At 44.1% G+C, this 17,659-nt stretch overlaps 2 protein-coding genes across 3 annotated transcripts in view; both read right to left on the bottom strand.

Annotated features, from left to right (window-relative positions):
* Nucleotides 1-161: 161 nt before the first annotated feature.
* FBXO22 (F-box protein 22) lies at nucleotides 162-6,190 on the bottom strand. Of its 2 annotated transcripts, XM_072345444.1 has the most exons (7): nucleotides 5,989-6,179; nucleotides 5,779-5,911; nucleotides 5,588-5,675; nucleotides 5,305-5,400; nucleotides 4,725-4,889; nucleotides 3,938-4,103; nucleotides 162-2,725 (listed from the first exon to the last, which is right to left on the bottom strand). In XM_072345444.1, the coding sequence occupies exons 1-7, from the start codon at nucleotides 6,090-6,092 to the stop codon at nucleotides 2,296-2,298; spliced, it is 1,182 nt and encodes a 393-aa protein (XP_072201545.1). In that variant the 5' UTR covers nucleotides 6,093-6,179; the 3' UTR covers nucleotides 162-2,295. The 2 variants fall into 2 exon arrangements, with proteins under 2 accessions (XP_072201545.1, XP_072201546.1); XM_072345445.1 differs by lacking the exon at nucleotides 5,779-5,911 and having other exon boundaries at nucleotides 5,989-6,190.
* A 552-nt stretch (nucleotides 6,191-6,742) lies between these two features.
* UBE2Q2 (ubiquitin conjugating enzyme E2 Q2) overlaps nucleotides 6,743-17,659 on the bottom strand; it is a 31,684-nt gene continuing 20,767 nt past the window's right edge. Inside the window, exons 6-13 of the mRNA XM_072345448.1 lie at nucleotides 15,753-15,837; nucleotides 12,379-12,439; nucleotides 11,024-11,114; nucleotides 10,646-10,704; nucleotides 9,634-9,682; nucleotides 9,337-9,432; nucleotides 8,642-8,708; nucleotides 6,743-7,370 (exon numbers count right to left, since the gene is read on the bottom strand). Coding sequence (XP_072201549.1) covers nucleotides 7,339-7,370; nucleotides 8,642-8,708; nucleotides 9,337-9,432; nucleotides 9,634-9,682; nucleotides 10,646-10,704; nucleotides 11,024-11,114; nucleotides 12,379-12,439; nucleotides 15,753-15,837 — 540 coding nt within the window. The 3' untranslated portion in view covers nucleotides 6,743-7,338. The remainder of the gene's footprint in view (nucleotides 7,371-8,641; nucleotides 8,709-9,336; nucleotides 9,433-9,633; nucleotides 9,683-10,645; nucleotides 10,705-11,023; nucleotides 11,115-12,378; nucleotides 12,440-15,752; nucleotides 15,838-17,659) is intronic.

Raw genomic sequence — 17,659 nt, 5'->3', positions numbered from 1 at the left:
GAGGTCTGAATGACTGCACTGCAGCTCTTTGTAGCAGCTCAGAACATGCCCTGCCTTGGGGGTCTGATGAGCCACACAGGTGGCACGAGATACCTGCTAAGCAAATAGAACTGAGAGTTGTCACAGTTTAAGAGTAAATGACAATTTGAAGGCAAGAGGAATCTGGATACCAAAACACTTTAATCAAATACGTAGCAATATTATGTACCACACCAGTGCCCTGGCACATGGGACAGATGACACAGTCCAGGGGAGGCAGCGTTCGGTTCTGGTGTCCTCTGGGCTCCTCCCCCTTCCCCAGTGGTGGAGATGATCCTGGTGCAAGCCCTTGGAATTTCCCCACCAGAGCCTTCTTTGTGCTGTGGTTACCTCCCGCACTCACAAGCACCTTTAGCTGAAGGACCGAGCTGAGAACACCTCCCCAGAAATGAGCTCCTTCAAATCATTTTCTGCTTCCTCGTGCCATGGCTGAAGCTCATGAGCTGCTTCTTTGGGCACTTCTGGACATGCTTACACTCTTGATCCAGATGTGTGGCTGATTATGCTTCCTTTACTTCTACTGCAGCAAAAAGTTGGTTGAAGTTGACAGGTTTATGCTAACAGCTGTGAAGGTGACTAGACCGAACTCACAGAACTTGTGGTAGCTACTACAGAAGTCCTGTCTGTATTACAGAAGCGAGACCTATTATTTGCCTATTGTTAAATATGTAATGCAACGTGGTCAGAGGGGGCCAAGCGTGACATTCCCATTGTGCTGAAAGACAAAACATGCATCTCCCTGTCACTGAAATTCAAGCACACTGGTTTCCCAACTTCCTCTTCCAAATGCAGAAATGAAGGCTGTTCCAAGTCACACACAGCTGCTGACCTCCTGTCCCTGGCAATAAGGCCACGGGGCGTTCACATCCTCTGAGTTAAGAACCACCACCACCACCAGAGCCGTGGGAAAGTGCCGCCTGTGCTCTGCACCCACTGACAGCAGTTCTGCTCTCAGGACAGGCACACCTCTCCCTGCTTGTGAGGCCTCTCCCAATGCCAAACAGCATGGAGATGTTGACTGGAAGTGGCCAAGTGTAGTCTCAGCTCCTACATGGACAGCAAAAGATCGTTATATTGTTATACAATATACAGCTAAGTGTTTTCCTCTTAATAAACTGAGAACAGGGTAGATACTCAATGAGGGATTTCAAAGCGTGATGAAATGGTCTAAAACAAATATTACTTTCTTGTAATTCTGTGGCCAAGTGAAAATAAAAGGGAAGAGCAGATTATTATGAGCTATGCTGGCAATCCGATGAAAGCACCTATGTGAACTCTGTAACACTACCTTCAGCTGCAGCACCCAAAATAGATGACTGATGTAAAAGTTTCAGCTCACAAAACATGCAGAAGCCCAGGTTGTAGGGCTTGAGATGAAATGAACATCACCAGATCTTGCGTGGCACAAAATTTCATCCTAAAAAGCTAAAAACCTCTTAAAGATACCAAGGAGAGTCTTCCTTTTTTTGTCCTGTGGATTTGAAGGTCTGTAACAGAGGAGACCGCGCTACAACAGAATCTAAAAGGAAGGATAAGCAGTCCACTCTGATGGCGTAAACTGCTGTGCACAAAGGCTGAGACTGCTGGTAGAAACAACGTGCCAGGGATTTGTTCTAAATCAAGTGTTTAAGATGACTGAAATGCAGTTCAAGACAGTGAATTGAGCTTCAAAGCTGAGCGCACCTCGCTAGATCAGAGCTTTTTTCTCTAAGAACAGAAGGCCAGGTACCTTTACATAACGTTGTCTTCATTTAATGAGCACTTTCTTGGTTTTGTTCCTAAAGATTTCCTTGAGTTTTACCCAGTAAATGACTCAGTTCTGCAAACAGGACCCAGGTGTGAGCAGGCTGTGCATCACTCTTAAACCCACAAAGTGGTGGATTTCATGCACCAGTATTTCAGCACACGTCGGTAGTTCTTCTGGACTGTTTTACATACATCAGTAGAGCACATCCAAGTATTATTTTTACACGGTGATTGCTTGGCCTCTGACTGCCACTTGTGCAAACTGTTCTCATTTCAGAAAAAGAGGCTTTCTTCAATTGCAGAACTCTATTCAATATTGTTTCCCTGCCATTTCAGCATGTGCAGGGGGTTACATGAAAGGCAAGGCTTCCTCGCAGCTATTACATTCAACTGTTCCAACTACGGGATTTGATAACGTTAGGAAAATGATGTTTATGCTTTGGGAGTGCTCTGACTGCAGGATGTCCGCTCTTCAGGACGAAGTAGCTTGCTGACGCATTGCAAACACATTCACGCCTGGTTGGCTTTAGTTGAACCAAGATGAATGAGAGTCATAACAGTAGTGTAACCATGGAGCAGGTCATCCTTTACATCATTACATTCTCTCAACACGAAATTCCCAGTCACTATCCGATCACATCCTATTTCCCCGTGTCCGAAAAAGCCAAATAGGGGAACATTTGGAAAGAACTTCCTAAAGGCATCCGCTTCCATGTTCCGTTTGGTTTTATAGTGCCGATATCCTCGACCAACACAGGCGAACATGAAGCCAATGGTGTTACACTCAGGGATGTTTGCTGCTTTCAGACGCTGCATGGCGGCTTCTGCTGTCCTCTCATCAGCGACGTCCTGGTCTAACAGAACCGTGGCGCTCTGGATCTGGGGCCCGCTGAAAGCCAGCCCGACCACCCCACAGGCATCGCTGGGCTGGGCGGTATTACTGAAAGGCAACAGGCCTCAGTTAGAGAGCAGCCCAGTGCGACTGTTTCAGACCTGAATGCACTCTGCTGCAGCACAAATGGGCTGCCAAACAGACCAACGTCCTGGGGAGTTTGAAAGCCACCATAGTTAAAAACTAAACAAACTCTTCAACTTTTGGTTTTTCCCCCCTCTTTTTCCAGCAAACTCTCCTGATGAAAAGCTTTCACATCCATCACCCGGGGTCATAAGCCTGTCTTTCAAACACTTGCCAAACTCAGCAGCTGGTGCATATCACAGCTCTGTAATTCCAGCTGAACTGTAAGTTAAACTTAACCAAAGATAAGCAGTGTTGATGTATGAAACCAGGGCAGCAGCCTGCAACAGCTTCAGATTCCTGTTGCTATGGGTCTGCACTCATGGGTTGGCCAGACTCACACTGGTTTTAGTGGTTACCTATTCATGTTATCTTAGAAATAGTTTAATACAGAAAGCTCTCTGATCTGGAATAATGGTTCAGATGGCATTAATTAGATGCAAAAAATACCCAAAACCACAAAAAACAAACAAACAAACAAAAAAAACCCAGCTCCTATCACTATGGAGTCCAGACCAACACTGCATGAGAGGAGCCCACAGGTACATCTGCAGCACAGTCCCCAACACAAGATACTCCAGGGAGGATGCACCAGCAAGTCAGCAGAGAACCTGGAACAAAGAAGCCCAAATCTTCCCTGCAGAGCTTTTGGTGGAAGGATGGGGGTTAAGGGGGTCAGAACCAGCCCAACCCTTGGAGTGCCACATCCTTGCGGAGCTACTTGTGCTCACAGGGCACAGCTCTGGTTGCATATTCAGCTCTGTAATGTGACCCAAAACGAGGCTGACATAAAACCAGAACGGTCACATAAATGGTCTGTCACAGTGAGTGATAATTTACCTGAAAGCCAGAGAGCAAGCACGTACTACAATAAACAAAAGTAGTGTTTCTGAAGCTGAAAACATCCTCCAGGTGTTCTCCTCACTAGGTTTCCAGGACCCAATGTGTAACACTCATACAAAGCTTCCAGCTTATCCTGCTGGATCACAGCGCAGCAGTTGAATTTTGTTCTCTTGAACAAAATGTGACACTTTACAACTCTTGACTGGCACACGACACAGCTAAAATGTTACAGCTTCTGCAATGCTTTTCCCATTTTAAATCTTTCTCACAATTTCCCTTGAAAAATATACCTACTTCTCAGAGATCAGCGATGTAAAGCTCTCCACTTGTCCCCCAGCTAAGATGATACTTTTTTCATTCAAAGGATTGACTATCTGATGAAGAAAACGAGTAGCTCCAGACTTCCAGGAGTTGTAGCCGAACAGAAGAACCACACGAAGATCTGGATTATTCTTCAGGCCTACAAAAATGAGAACTTCAGTCTCCTTATTTTGACTTCCCCCGATGTCTAAGAGTTCTGCACACACTCTTCACTCCCTCCTTAAATAACACGTAATGCCTCCAGCAATGGCTGTCTCTTGTTACAAGTGAAAAACTAGACACAGGGCAGCCACGTGTTCACAAGCTGGGCTGCATTCCCTGCACACACGAGAATTTCATTAAAGAACAGAGATGAAAAGTAGATTGTAGCTGCTTGCCACAACACCTGACTTCGCATCTAAAAACAAAGATACTTTGTTGAGGAAAAGCAGCAACTCCTTCCCACTCCTTTCTAAACAGTGGGGGCCAAAATAATTCCCAGTGGCACAAAACTCATTTGCTGTTACTTTTAATCAATTATTGGGTTGCTTCAAACCTAAGAGCTCCCCTTTAGCAGCTCTGCTTGCAGGATAATAACCTCAGTGCTCCCAAGAATGGGTGGAACAGAGATGGGCAGTTACCAGAGCAGCCCTGCAGAGCCACAGTGCTCTGTGAACACAGCACAGGAGCTGCTGGTCCCACGTGCAGTTTCACACTAGATCCTCAAAGAGCAGCCAAACACATGACAAAAGCCCAGAGTGAAGGCAGAACAAGGACGTACCTGCTTCAGCAAATTTGTTTTCATCAATGACCCTATTCTTGACTTCTTTAGGAAAATGGAAGGTTTGGATTTTAACCCCATCAATTTTGGGAAACAAAAGAGCAAACCCAGCTTCGCCATCTTCAATTTCTTGAGGCTGATTGCTGCTTGAACCCATAGGGGTAACTACAAAGACACACACAGAAAAAAGATTAGTGACTGACACTTTTGTCTGGCTAAAAGAGGTAGAACAGCGCATGCAATTTAAATGTGACAGCCTCCGTAAGCACAGAATCAAATGTTTGTGGCTGTTAGTAACTTCACACAGGTGTCTATGCAGCCCCATACTCCTTCATGCTATAGGCCTGTTCTGATTAGTCATGGCTACAGTGACAGAGACTGGAAGCAAACACCGAGCAGACGCCTGGAAAACGTTTTAACATATAAAAGCTTTTGCTGCCGAGATGCACGGCACGAGCTGTGCCCTGAAAACACAGAGACGAGCAAAAAGCTTTCCTCATACTGCAGGATGAGAACCGAAGGTGAGAAGATGGGCACAAACACGCTAATAAGGAGCGCAGCACTCAAAGGAGGCTCGTACCTACGATCCCCGGGGTGAGCAATCCAAGGACCTGACATCGCTTCGGCAGCAGTTTCTCAATCGCAAGGGCTGTTTCTTTGCTGTTTCTTTTTCTGGCTATTAAAAAGGAAACAAAAACGGCGCGGAGAAGCGGCAGCGAGCATCGCAAACCAGACAGAACGGAGTCCCAGCCGATCCCTTCCCGTTCCACGGCCGTTACCGACGCGAGACCCCCGTTTCCTTTCGCGTCCGTGCTCAGAGCGCTCCGCCCGCCGGTCCCCCCCCGCCCGCGCCCCGCGGGTACCTTTCTTTTGCTCGTGGCACTCCTCGTGCCCGCTGAACGTCTCCGCGTCCGCGATGTAGAGCACGGTCTGCGGCAGGACGTGCACCCTCTGCAATTAGACGCGAGGCGCGCTCGTAAAGCCGCTCCGGTACCGGTACCGCCCCGCGAGGCACGAACCGGGACCGGGGGTACGAGGGCGGGGCAGCACCCACCTCGATCTGCCGGTGCAGGGCCTGCAGCAGCGCGTGTCCGCCGGGCGGGCCGGGCTGCAGCGCCGACACCCATGCGAGGCGCTGCCGCGTGCGCAGGATCCGCCGCGCGCACTCCCTCCACAGGCGGCACACGCTGCAACGACACGGCCGGCCCGCCGCGTTACCTCACAAACCGCGTCGCCCTCCGCCCAACCCGGCCCCGGCTCTTACCAGGCGGCGCGCAGCAGCGCTTTGGTGGGCAGGAAGCCGAGCACGCGCTCCACCACCTCGGGCAGGTTGCCGAGGACGAGCCCGCCCTTCCCCGCCGCCTCCATGCTGCCGGAGCCGCGCCCTTCCCCGCCGCCGGACCCGACGCCGACCGAGCCCGGCTCGACGCGCTTCCGGTTCCGGCGACGGCGCTTCCGCCCGCATCCCTTCCGGCCCCGCCCCGGAAGCGGCACGGCACAGCGGTTGTGAAAACGGCTTTATTCGGAAACTTGATGCAAGTTTACAACGCGCGGCTCCACGGGCGGAACGGGCGGGCGGGAACGGCGGCGGGGAAGGGCCCGGGGCGGCGGCAGCGCACACGGCCCGGCCGCGAGGGGCTCGGCCGGGCGGGACTCGCCCTCGGGCTGCCGCCGGAGGGAGGCGCCGCACGGCCCGGCTCGGCCACGGCGCAACTCCGCGTCGTGCTGCTGCGGCTCCACGGCGAAGGGCCGATCGATCCCCGCCTGCCGCCGTGCCACTCCGCCGCTTATCAGTTCGTTACTTTACAAAGGATTGCAACGACCCGTCAGTTAAATGCAACGCCTACAAAGGTGCCTCTGTTTTGTTCGTAGTAATCTAAATAACTCGGAGCCTCAGCTGCAGCGCAGGGAGCGCGATCCTGCTCGGGCTGCAGGAGCCGGCTGCACTGCTGGAGGGAGAAGGAGAGCAACACCGTCTGACCGGGAGCACCTCTTCCAAGAAACAGTTCGTATTCTCATACAGCCATGAAAACGTTTAATGACTCAACATACATGTGCTTGTCCTAGAGCGTTAGTTTGGAAATACTACAAACGCTGCCATTTTAGACCGGAAAAAATAATAACAAAACTGTGATTCGCAAGGTCTGACATTTCCTATAACGGTATTAAACAGGTTCAACCTCCTGACTTTAAATGAAACAACACAACTCAAGTCTCGGCGCTTTGCATCCTGCAGAAGGTAAGAAATGCGCTGAAGTGTGACCAACCCCTGCTGAACGCGGCTGGGAACGCAGCAGCCCATTGCAGCATTATTACACCTCCAGAGTACAAAAAGGGAGAAGGGAGGGAGTGGCCCAAATCTGCTTCATCCATGAAGAACAAACACAGCAAAGGCCCAGACTGCTCAGTCCGAGATGCCTAAGATGAGCGGAATGGTAAGGCTGCAACTTATACTTGACGTGTCAGTTGACAGATTATCCACTAACTTATCTAATAGCTAAAGTCTTCAGTACGGCTGTTTTAGGGGCACTCATAGCTCGAGTCTCTGTGTTGGAAAACATTAAAAAGAGCTCTTTTTGTTGGCATTGGTCCAGGTATACAACAGTCCTCAGTATTAACCGTCTTCTTTTGGAGGAGTGTACCAGCCTATGGAGAACAGAGAAATGCATTAGGCACTGCCCTGGCTCCGCTCAGAGGAGCTTACCGGCTGCCTTCTGAATGGGTGGCAGAACTGTCAGCTGAGTAACTCTGGCTCCTGATAGCATTTGGTATTTTGAATCGTATCGCATCAAGTGTACACGGCCTTCTCTGACCACCTCCAGATCTCCAACCTCAAGTCTCCTAGCCACTACAGTAAAAATACAGTGAGTAGAGACCCTACTTATGTCGTCCCAGAGAGCTGGTAGCAGCAGTAGGTAAATAAAGATGCCTTTTCCAGCAGCAATAATTGCTGTGAATGTTTTGTGTACAGCTCCTGTTGCAACAGCAAACGCTGTAGTCATGGCCAGCATGCAGCTAGAAGTCAACAGCCATGCTGGCTTTTGTTGCAAACTATAAAAGCAAGAGACTCAATGTCAAGATCACCATGTCATGGAATTGGAAAGCATCTTAAAACCCTCCTTTGTGGTCTTCTTCCCCACAGCCCGGAAGGCATTATGTTTTAGAAGTGGGAAGATCGAGGTGCTCATCACACCAAAATACGCTCACGCATATGTGACGTTCAGAGCAACATGAGTTGCCAAAGGACACTGTGTGTCTCTGAAGTCAGAACTGGGACTAATTCCCTCATCAGCAGGGCAGGGCACCAACTCCACTGATAGTTTCTGTACAGCACCTAACTCACTCAAACCATCTGCAGCCTCAAGTCATTTCTGGCTTTCTCATCCTGCCACAGCCAATGCGATTATACCTCAAGCATGTCAATATTTGCTTTAAGCAGCCACAAGAACATTAACAGGCTATAAACAGAAGAAAAAAAAAATCCATCTCCCATCCCCAGCCAGTGCACCTCGCTGGGGCTTCTGTTTCTTGAAGAAGGGGACAGACGGACCGGCAACCAGCTACCTCAATGGTTACTATTTCTCAGCTCCTGACACTTCACTAACACATACACTCCAACAGCTACAGTAACAACAAAGCTACTAAGTCAACCAGTTGCAAAGGAAGCTCAACTGCTTGAAAAGCAACCGGAACATCCAGAACATCCAGAACATCCTTACTTCCATGTAAGCTGGAGAAGTTGCAAAGATGTCAGTCAAGTTACTTCAATTAGAAAGACTAAAGGCCTTGAGATGAGAAGCGGAAATACCATCTCCAGCCTTCCTATCTCAACCTAAGGCATTCCAGCACTTCAAATTTGATTGCTGCCAAATATTAGAATCCTAGGATACAAGAACAAAAATGCAAGGCATACATACCATTTTTCTCATGTATTTGTACTAGTGACTTATAGGACTGCTGTGCTCTTGCTAGGTTATATTGATTCTGAAAGGAAAAAAATCCAAACAACTCTTGAACCAGCACTTCAAACACCAGCAAAGCGAGTCACAATATCACTGACATATTTACACCTCTTCTGAAAGCAGCATTTAGAACTTCAGAACAAGCTGCAGTCTGTTAGCAACACACACACTTGAACTGAATTATGATTTAGATCAGTTCTGAAGGGCTCAGGTTCAGGAGTATCTACAAGGTAAAGTATTTTTCATTCTCTAAGGAAAGCTGGCAGGTACATAGTCCAGCAAAGGAGAACTTCTTAACATCAGCATACGCAAACCTGGGAGCAAGGCTATCTGTAGTCCTCCTCAGAACCAGGATTCCCAAATCTTTCTGATTTCCAATTCTGAATTCACCCTTCCCTCCCCCAGGCTCATGTCTGCTTAAATACCCTGCCCGTCCAAAGCTTGCCCTCCTCAAACATTTATCTTTCTTTAAAATCATAATTAAGAGCCAAGAAAATAATCCCATGCACCAGACGTGTGACTGAGGCAAATCAAAATGCAAATATATTTGCTATGACGATTCTGTCATGAAGCATCTCCTACACGAGTCAGCAAAGCAATGGAAGAAGCCTAACAACGATCTTTGTAATTGATAGACGCAGTGCATTTACCTTATTGGCTCCAAACTGAACTCTGGCTTTTCCTTTGACTAAAGTGGCATTGATCTGCATGATGACTGATTCTATTGAATAGGCACTGCTCCAGCCCTGCAGGAGGAAGAAAATATATGACACATACTTGCTTCTCTTGCTCATTTTGCAAATCTGCTTTGGAATGCATGTTTTGTATGGAAATTATTCCACACAGGGAATCAAAGCTACTACCGTCAAGTGCCTTTCTACTGAAAAAGTGCACCCTTCACTGTTATTTGTGGCACTTCTGTAGTGAGAAGAAGAGTTGGCATTCACCTGTTTAGTAAGAAGTTCCATGCATAATGCACCTCCACCTAGGACATATCTAGAAATAAACATGAGAAGAAAATTATATTTGATATCAATCGGTGAGATATGAAACCATTCACAGATCCAAACCACTTCTGATAGAGATACTGACACAATTTCAAACAATGCAAGTGCAACTATTAACCAAGACTTAGTTGCAAATGAGTTAAAGCTAATCTTCACTTGCTCTTCTCCTCTAAAACATATTTCAATAACACTTCATCATGTCCTGTGCTTATAGAATTCAGCACACCTGGCTGTAACAAAACCTGACTGAGGAGGTTGAATTTACCGCTTGTAAAAGGTGGTTTCTGCTATGATCAGTGCATTCAAACAACATCCATTTGTATGTAATTTATAAGGAAATTTTAAAAAGAGCAATTAAAACCAAATCAAAAGCAGCACCAGCTGTCAGAGGCTGCACTGCAGGAGACACTGCACACAACATTTCAACCAAGGCTTAGAGAACTTGGAGAATAGCACCAATTACATTTAATACTTTCAGATTAGCATTTAAAGAGTTTTTAGACATAAGTTTACAGCAGTGTTACCAATACAGACAAGAAAGATCCCTTCATTGCAACAGCTGAAAACACTGCTTTGTGGAACAGCAGAAGTCAGATCGGTGTTAGAAGTTTCAGAGATCAGCTCTCAAATCTTATGGCTGATGGAGACCTTCTAAAGCTGGACCCAACTTAAGTGATTCTAAGCTTAAAGCTCAAACTAAGGAACAGCATCAAGCTGGAAAGAGCACTCAGCTGTTTGCCCACTGTTAGTTTATGCCACTCGAGAAGCACATCTTATCACACTGAGCCTTTCACCAAACTCAAGGTTATAGCAGCTTGTGACTGATATTTTGGGAAAATATCTCCAAGTCCACCTGCTGGTCTCAAAACATTCCCTGCAGACCCAGATAACCAATCTCAAGTTATAACATTTTACCACAAAGTCAGATTTCTATAAAGCAACTCCAACTTACCCTCCTGTGAGCACAGGAGATACAACTCGCACAAAGGGAGGATCAAAAGGGAAGTTATCCTGAAATACAGAAACACAGAACAGGTTAAGAACTATCCTGTGACACTGTTTTCCTAACCAGGAGCACTTTCTGTAGCCTTATATGGCGAATTAGATTTAAAGCAGTAACATTTTTCAGTTCTGTACACACCACTTTCCCACAGCGCTGGCTCACAAGCAGCCTTTGGGAAGTTTCAGTGCCGCACTGAAAGCTACTTTACTTTTTCCTCCTTACACATTACCCTTCCACCCTTATTCAGGTAACAGCTAAGGGTACCTCAGTCAGTTTCTACAGCTGGCTACAAATTTAACCCCAGCATTTCTTCCCATAGACACATACCTTAAAAGAGAAGTTGAGTAAAATGTATTCTACGCCTTCTTTTTCTTTTAAGACCTGAAGATCACTATGCAGAGGGCTGTCAGGATCAACCCTATAAAAGAAGCAGGGTGAATCCTGGATTAAGTTAGTATTTTCATTACCTGTAAACAGAAATCACTCTTAGCTCCTTCAGACACTACTGGGTTAATCCAGCCCAAGCACTGCCACCCCAGAAGTTTTTAAAGAGACTGGTCAAAAGAAGACTGTAAACAAGACAACAGATGATGTTAAAGGGACTATAAGAGTCCAATCCTCAACTACACATGAAGTCACAAACTTGAGAACCTATTTCAAAGTTACCTGAGCCCTGCGTCCCCATCTCACAAATCAAAAGCTACTTCAGAGAAAAATAAATCAATCTTTCAGTGCTGAGCAACCCACCAATTCCAGCCATAACCAGCACCAGGCCAGTTCAGAATTACTTGTTCTAGTAACAATAACATTCTGTCTGCAAAAGGGTTCATCTCTGTGATGCTTATACCCTCAACTGATCTGCACACACAGGTCGTTTGTTTACAGACACTTTTTGCTGGAATGAATGAACACAGTTCTTTATGCATCATGATGTAGCTGAACTGAAGGAATTCTTCCCACCTCTTCACCTTTTGCAGCCACCCAACCTACTTTGCACAGGCTTCTCCTTCCTACAGGTTACCTCATAGGATGACGGCAGATAATCCTGTTACTAGGACTGATTTCAGTATACTGCCTTTAGAATTAAGGTATTACACTTTGGACGTAGCAACAAACGAGCTGTCATTTTCTTCTAAATTGGTTTGGAGATCATCCCCAGATGCAGTACAAACAAGTGAAAAGTAGTACATTAGAAAAAACAATCATGTTGTAAGTCATCATTATGCCGTGCCTCAAGATTTCAGTTCTATGTGCCTGCTAAACTAATCCCACCATAACAGTTCTATCCTTTCTTACGTCTTAAAGGAAACTGGAATTTGTATTTTCTCGAAATTAAAAACAAACAAATCCAGCCAGACAAAACTTCTGGGCCACTAAATTCATCATCTGACGCTTCATATTTTGGAGCAGCATTGGAGAGAAGGTGAAACAGTAGTAAAAGTGATGGTAACACACAGAGATTTGGCTGTGCAAGAAGTGGTTGAGGTTGTTTTTTCACTGCATTTTTTGTTTGTTATCAGCTTAATTACCATAGTTCAATAGCTGCGTGCATTTCCATCTAGCCAAGTTGCAGCCACACACAGTTTTATAGTTTCTGACTAGAGATTCTCATTCAAAACTAGATATTCTGCAGCAATTTCAGTAGATTCTTCAGAAAAAATGAAAGAAATGTAAGAACTTACTTTAGAAGCTTAACATGCCATTCATACAAGCTGTCATTTACCAGTTCCACTGAATATATCCCTGTGGAAATATTAGAATTAGCTATGCGCTACAATTGTTAAAAGGCAAAATGTAGTATAAGGTTATTCTTTGCTTTTAAATACAAATACTGCCAGTAGACATAAGCAATGAGTAAGGTACTGAGTCACATCTTGTCCTCAATAGTAGAAGCACTACTGAGCAGCCCCAAGGGAAGATTTCTTTCATTTCTATATGGAAAAGAAATAAAACCACCCCACTCAAGTAAAAATACTTCCCTGCCTCCTAAACCATTTCCCCCCAGTCCAGTTTCCTTTCAAACTTTACATTGCTGTAGAACTCCAGCTTGCTTAGTACCCAGTATATTTTAAACCCAGTACATGACCAATACTCTTTTTAAAACACTTAACACACAGACCAAGCATGCAGCATTATATTTCACAGGTTCTCTTAAGAGCACTGGCAAATAGGGAGAGCAGCCAGGCCAGTGTAAGGAGCGGAAACCCAAGAAGATGGCACTGCGCTGGATGAAGCACACTTCCAACAGCTGAACAGAGCAGTCAGAAAACTTGAAAGACGCATCAAAAGAACAGCTGCCCTACTGCCACCCAGAACTCAGGCACTGGTCCTTCAACTCTGCTGGTTACTGTGGGCTGTAAACACCCTGAAGGAATAACTTCTGCTGGTCCTAAAGAGCTGTACTGTACAGAAGTCAGCCGTTGCAAAACGGTTCTTTAGGTGCACAGTTCAGGACAGGTGTGAAGATGGTACCAAGAGAAAGACAAGCTACTTGGCCAACTTTTTAATCATCCAGCTTAGGCGCTGAGCAGTGTTTACGTGTGCTCATGAACAGCAACAGTGACACAGTTGCTCACTGCTTTGATATAGAAGACTTTAAACAGCTCTATCTATAGTTGAGTTTTGTTGTCATTGTTTTGTTTTTAAATAGTCAAGATGTGTTATTTGCAACCAGCTCAGATACTTTTTTCTTAGTTGAGGTAAGAAGAGCTAAAAAAAATTACTCAAGGACAATTAGTCTTACCTGATTAACTTCTATATACTGGCTGCTGATAGTTCCTCAAGTTGGAAAAGGAATCAATACAGATTTTCCTCACTTAAACATGAGGTTGGTTGGTTTGTTTGTTCCACTATAAGAGGCCATCCATACTCATACAGGCAATCAAGTTAAAAAGGAAGCACAAAGACCCAGGAAGCAAGCCAGAAGTGAGGAGACAAAAAGGTAATAAGAAAAACAGCCCCTTTGAAAGGAGGCTATTTCTTGTTTACAGCAACCTGACTAAAAATAAGTCCCATACAATCTCTGGATAAAAGCAATTAATGATATGAACAACAAAACCACCACAGATACGAACAGAAATGATTTCACTTAACTACAAACAAAGTGTGTTTCCTTCTCCCTCTCCATCCTCCCTAAATAATTTGAGACCGTTAAGATTTTTTTTTCCTGTGCGAAGTGACCAAACCCCCAGTTTTGTATTTAGAAACAAGAGAAGTCTTAGTTTGGGGGACTTACGACTCCTGTTATCCGAAAGATTAACGATACTGTGAGAAGTACAGCTGAGTATTTTAATTTGCTGGAATATTTTTATTGCTAATGTTAGCCTGTGAAAGAAGAGTTTCCGATTTGCCTTTAAGAGTAGTTTTCAACCAGACTTTGCAGGCAGGTCAGCAGCTCTCCTGTTGACAGCAAGCCTGTGGTTCTATTTAGCTTTTGCTTGAACTCCAACAGTAGTATTTTGACCACTAAAGAAACTTCAGTTTTAGAATGGATACTACATTGAGTAGATGCCTTTTAGCATAAAAAAAATCACAATCAAGTTTTCAACTACCTTTTTTTCTTTAAAAACAAAAGCAAACCAACAAAAAAAACCCAAAACAACCCTTCAGATTCCTAGTGCTGTTCTGCTGTCAATCCTGAAAGTACATAATGCCCGAGACACTGAAGCGAACTCCATGCAACTTAAAAGCAACCTTTGATTTTCTGGCTTGTGCTGCAAAAAAAAGAAAATGCTGTGATGTTTCCTCACAACAGTCCCCAGAACCTGTAAGTTTTGCAGTGATCCCCTTTGTATGTACATAGCGAAGAAGTTTAAGTCACAGGAAAAATGACCACAAAAACAAGTACTCAGAATCAAGACCACATTATCTAATCATGTCCATTAGATGGTGACAGCCATCTCACGACTGAACACAGAACAAGGCCAGTAATAGTAGGAGTTATGCACTAAGGAAGAAGCTGACACTTAAATTCACTGAAGCCTTAAGGAAGGAATCCAGGTGTGTTTTATAACAAAGCATCATTTACTGAAAACAATTAATAAAAGGATTAAGTAGGATGGTGATCCTGCTTTGAAACACCATCAGTTTTATAGTGTCAACCTCCATTTCAGTTGGATATTTCCAGTTTGCTCAGGGAAATATTCTTATCAGGCACTTATTTATACAGGGAGATTTGAAGAGCAGGAGGAGTTGCACAACTCCAGGCAAACAAGACAGTTCCTTGACTTGGGACATAGTGCAGTTACAAGACATCCTTACTTGGTTCTGTTCAGACTGAGGTGGCTATTGAACTGACCTACAGGAACACAAACTGATTGAAATGAATGTAAGTTCTGCTTACTGCACAATAATATGCAGGTAATTCAATATGCAATTTCTTTTGCTGAGCTAGTTTAGACAGAGCCCTCATATGGAACAAAAAGACAACAGTCAACCACCTACCTAAAAGCTAATCAGTGCTTCTTATCCAAACAAACTTAAAAGACTAACTTCTCTCTTCATTTGTGTCCTTATTCCAAAGAACACATGGAGCTCAGGATCAGATGAGCACTATTACAAAACAACTGAACTAACAGGAGCGTAATTAAGATTAAATATAGTGTAATAACTAAGCCTTTTGATATTGAGCACAAATTCCTACTCCTCAAGGTACACTGTGGGAGTGTCACCCACTGGGACACGCTCAGTTTTTGCTCTATACACCTGCAGGGCTGAATTTCAGGTAGTTCTGAAAACTCAGCAACTCCCACAGTAGACACCTCAAGATGTTCCTTGTAGCCATCTCACCCTAAGAGTGCTCTCATAGTTACAATCCCGTTGTTAATTGTGGTACGAAGGTTCGCATGACAAAAAATAAGAGCATATTAAAGGATATACATCCTGACTTCCTTTTACTTCATAAACACATTGTTTTATGCAATATCTATAATGTATCCATGTATTTTTTTGTATCCATAAATACACGCATACAATTACAGAACAGAAAAAGATTAAAAGGAAGTATTTGCAAGGAGAAATCTTTCAAAGTGTACTTTAAGAATCGGAAGTATTTTACCTGTTTTATAACTCTGTGATCTATATATATCCCTGAGTTCCTTCATAAGTCGATCTGAAGCCTGAACTGACCCAGAGACTGCACCCTGAAACAAACAAAAGAGACTACATATGAGCAAAAAATAACATTGACGAACAACTTTATTTGCATAAGACGCTGCATTACTTCAATGCTAGTAACAACACGTTGATTTCTTCACTTGTATTTGATTTTTAGAAGCCGAGTATTCTGGGGACCAAAGAAACACACTCAGGAATTGGAAATTATCTACTACAGATCTCCAGCTTTTGGATAAAGACCGACCTGAGTATTTCAGAAAATGTGGAATAATATTATTTGCAATGAAGAGAAAAGAAATTAACAGCTGTGCAGAGCAAAGGGAAAGCAAGTAAATTTTAAAGTACCAAATTCTTTGTCATGACGTGTCACACTTGTTGAGGTTTACGCAATCAGAGCAGAAACGTCTTCTGCTCTCTTAGAGCTCAGTTTAGAATTACTTATCAACCCACTGAGAACTCAGCACACACCTTCTCTCCTCAGTATCTCAACAGAAGATGTACCACTAAATTGGAACAACCGTTAAGTGACCTGCGTACAAAACACAACAGGCTCTAAAATATGCCGGCAATTCACTAATTAATAAACACATCAGCTACCAGGGAACTCGTGTCCTCTCATATTGACAACTGCTGGATTGCAGACATGCTGACCACCGGCAGTTCCATGACCTTTTAGTATTAACCATTTTGTCTCAACTCTGTGAGCTTTAAAGGGAGATTGAACTTTTTCCTCCCAAGAAATTAATGTATTTAGAATATCACAGTGATCAAAAGAACCTACATTGTTCTTCAATGCTGATGGGAAAGACTTTGACACTAAAACTTACATCCTACATGATTACTTCTACATTTCACCTGAACGACCACTTCACATTCAAGACTTCTGGCATAAATGCCAAGGCATAAAAATAACATTAAAAACATGGAAAAAACCTCCCAACAATGTAAAGAAGCCACCAAACCCAACCCTATTAGGTTTTCAAGTTGCTTGTTTTTCCTGGCTTCCACTAAAAATCGGTCTTCCAAAGGAACCTCATTCTGTGAGATCCATGCAATTATCTGCTGCTGCTGCTTAGACTTCAGGCACTTCCACTGGAATACAGACTAACACAGATGTGTTATAAAGTTTGGTTCTGTCTGTCCTGAGTGACTGGTCAATTTCTCTACTCCAAGCATTAAAAGAAATAGTTCCTAGCATTTCCTTTCAGATACAACGAACAACCACAACCAAATTACTATTGGACAGAAGCGTTACAGTTATTTGTGGGAGAATCTGAACCTGCTAGAGCCATTGGTGTTACGTCTGAAACGTCATCCCTGTTTGCCTGGAATCAACAGCCATATGTATGCCTGACTTGTAGGATCAAATTATTTCTTAGTAAGGATTAATCATCAATTACTTTTAATAGTAAAGCCAGTTACTTGGTACTAAAGCTTCCACACACTCCTTTGTTTTTGCTGCTCAGTAATATCATATAACGTGGTCAGGTTCACTGTAATCTGTGGACTGTTCTTTCAGGCTATTCAATTTCATATTACAGTCCATTTATTTACGTTGACTGCCTTAATTCCACTAGTTTTTCTTAACGGGGAAGCACAAAGAATGTATTTTGTAATTAGACATGCAAGTAAATCCAATTTCACACACCTACATGAAGACAAGGCTCAAGAGAAACCATTTCTCAGTTTGCTGAAGGCCCTGCATAACACTGTAGAATCAGACAGAGAAGGAAGGGATTACTCTTCCTTTCTTTAACAGGAAGTGAATACAGTTCTATGATAAAACAGTGGATGTTTACATACAGGTTTATTCACAACTGCAGCCTTAGTGGACACAGTTACGGTCTG

This window comes from Excalfactoria chinensis, chromosome 10, assembly GCF_039878825.1.
Source record: "Excalfactoria chinensis isolate bCotChi1 chromosome 10, bCotChi1.hap2, whole genome shotgun sequence".
Classification (NCBI taxonomy): domain Eukaryota; kingdom Metazoa; phylum Chordata; class Aves; order Galliformes; family Phasianidae; genus Excalfactoria; species Excalfactoria chinensis.
This window is presented reverse-complemented; position numbering and strand designations above follow the sequence as displayed.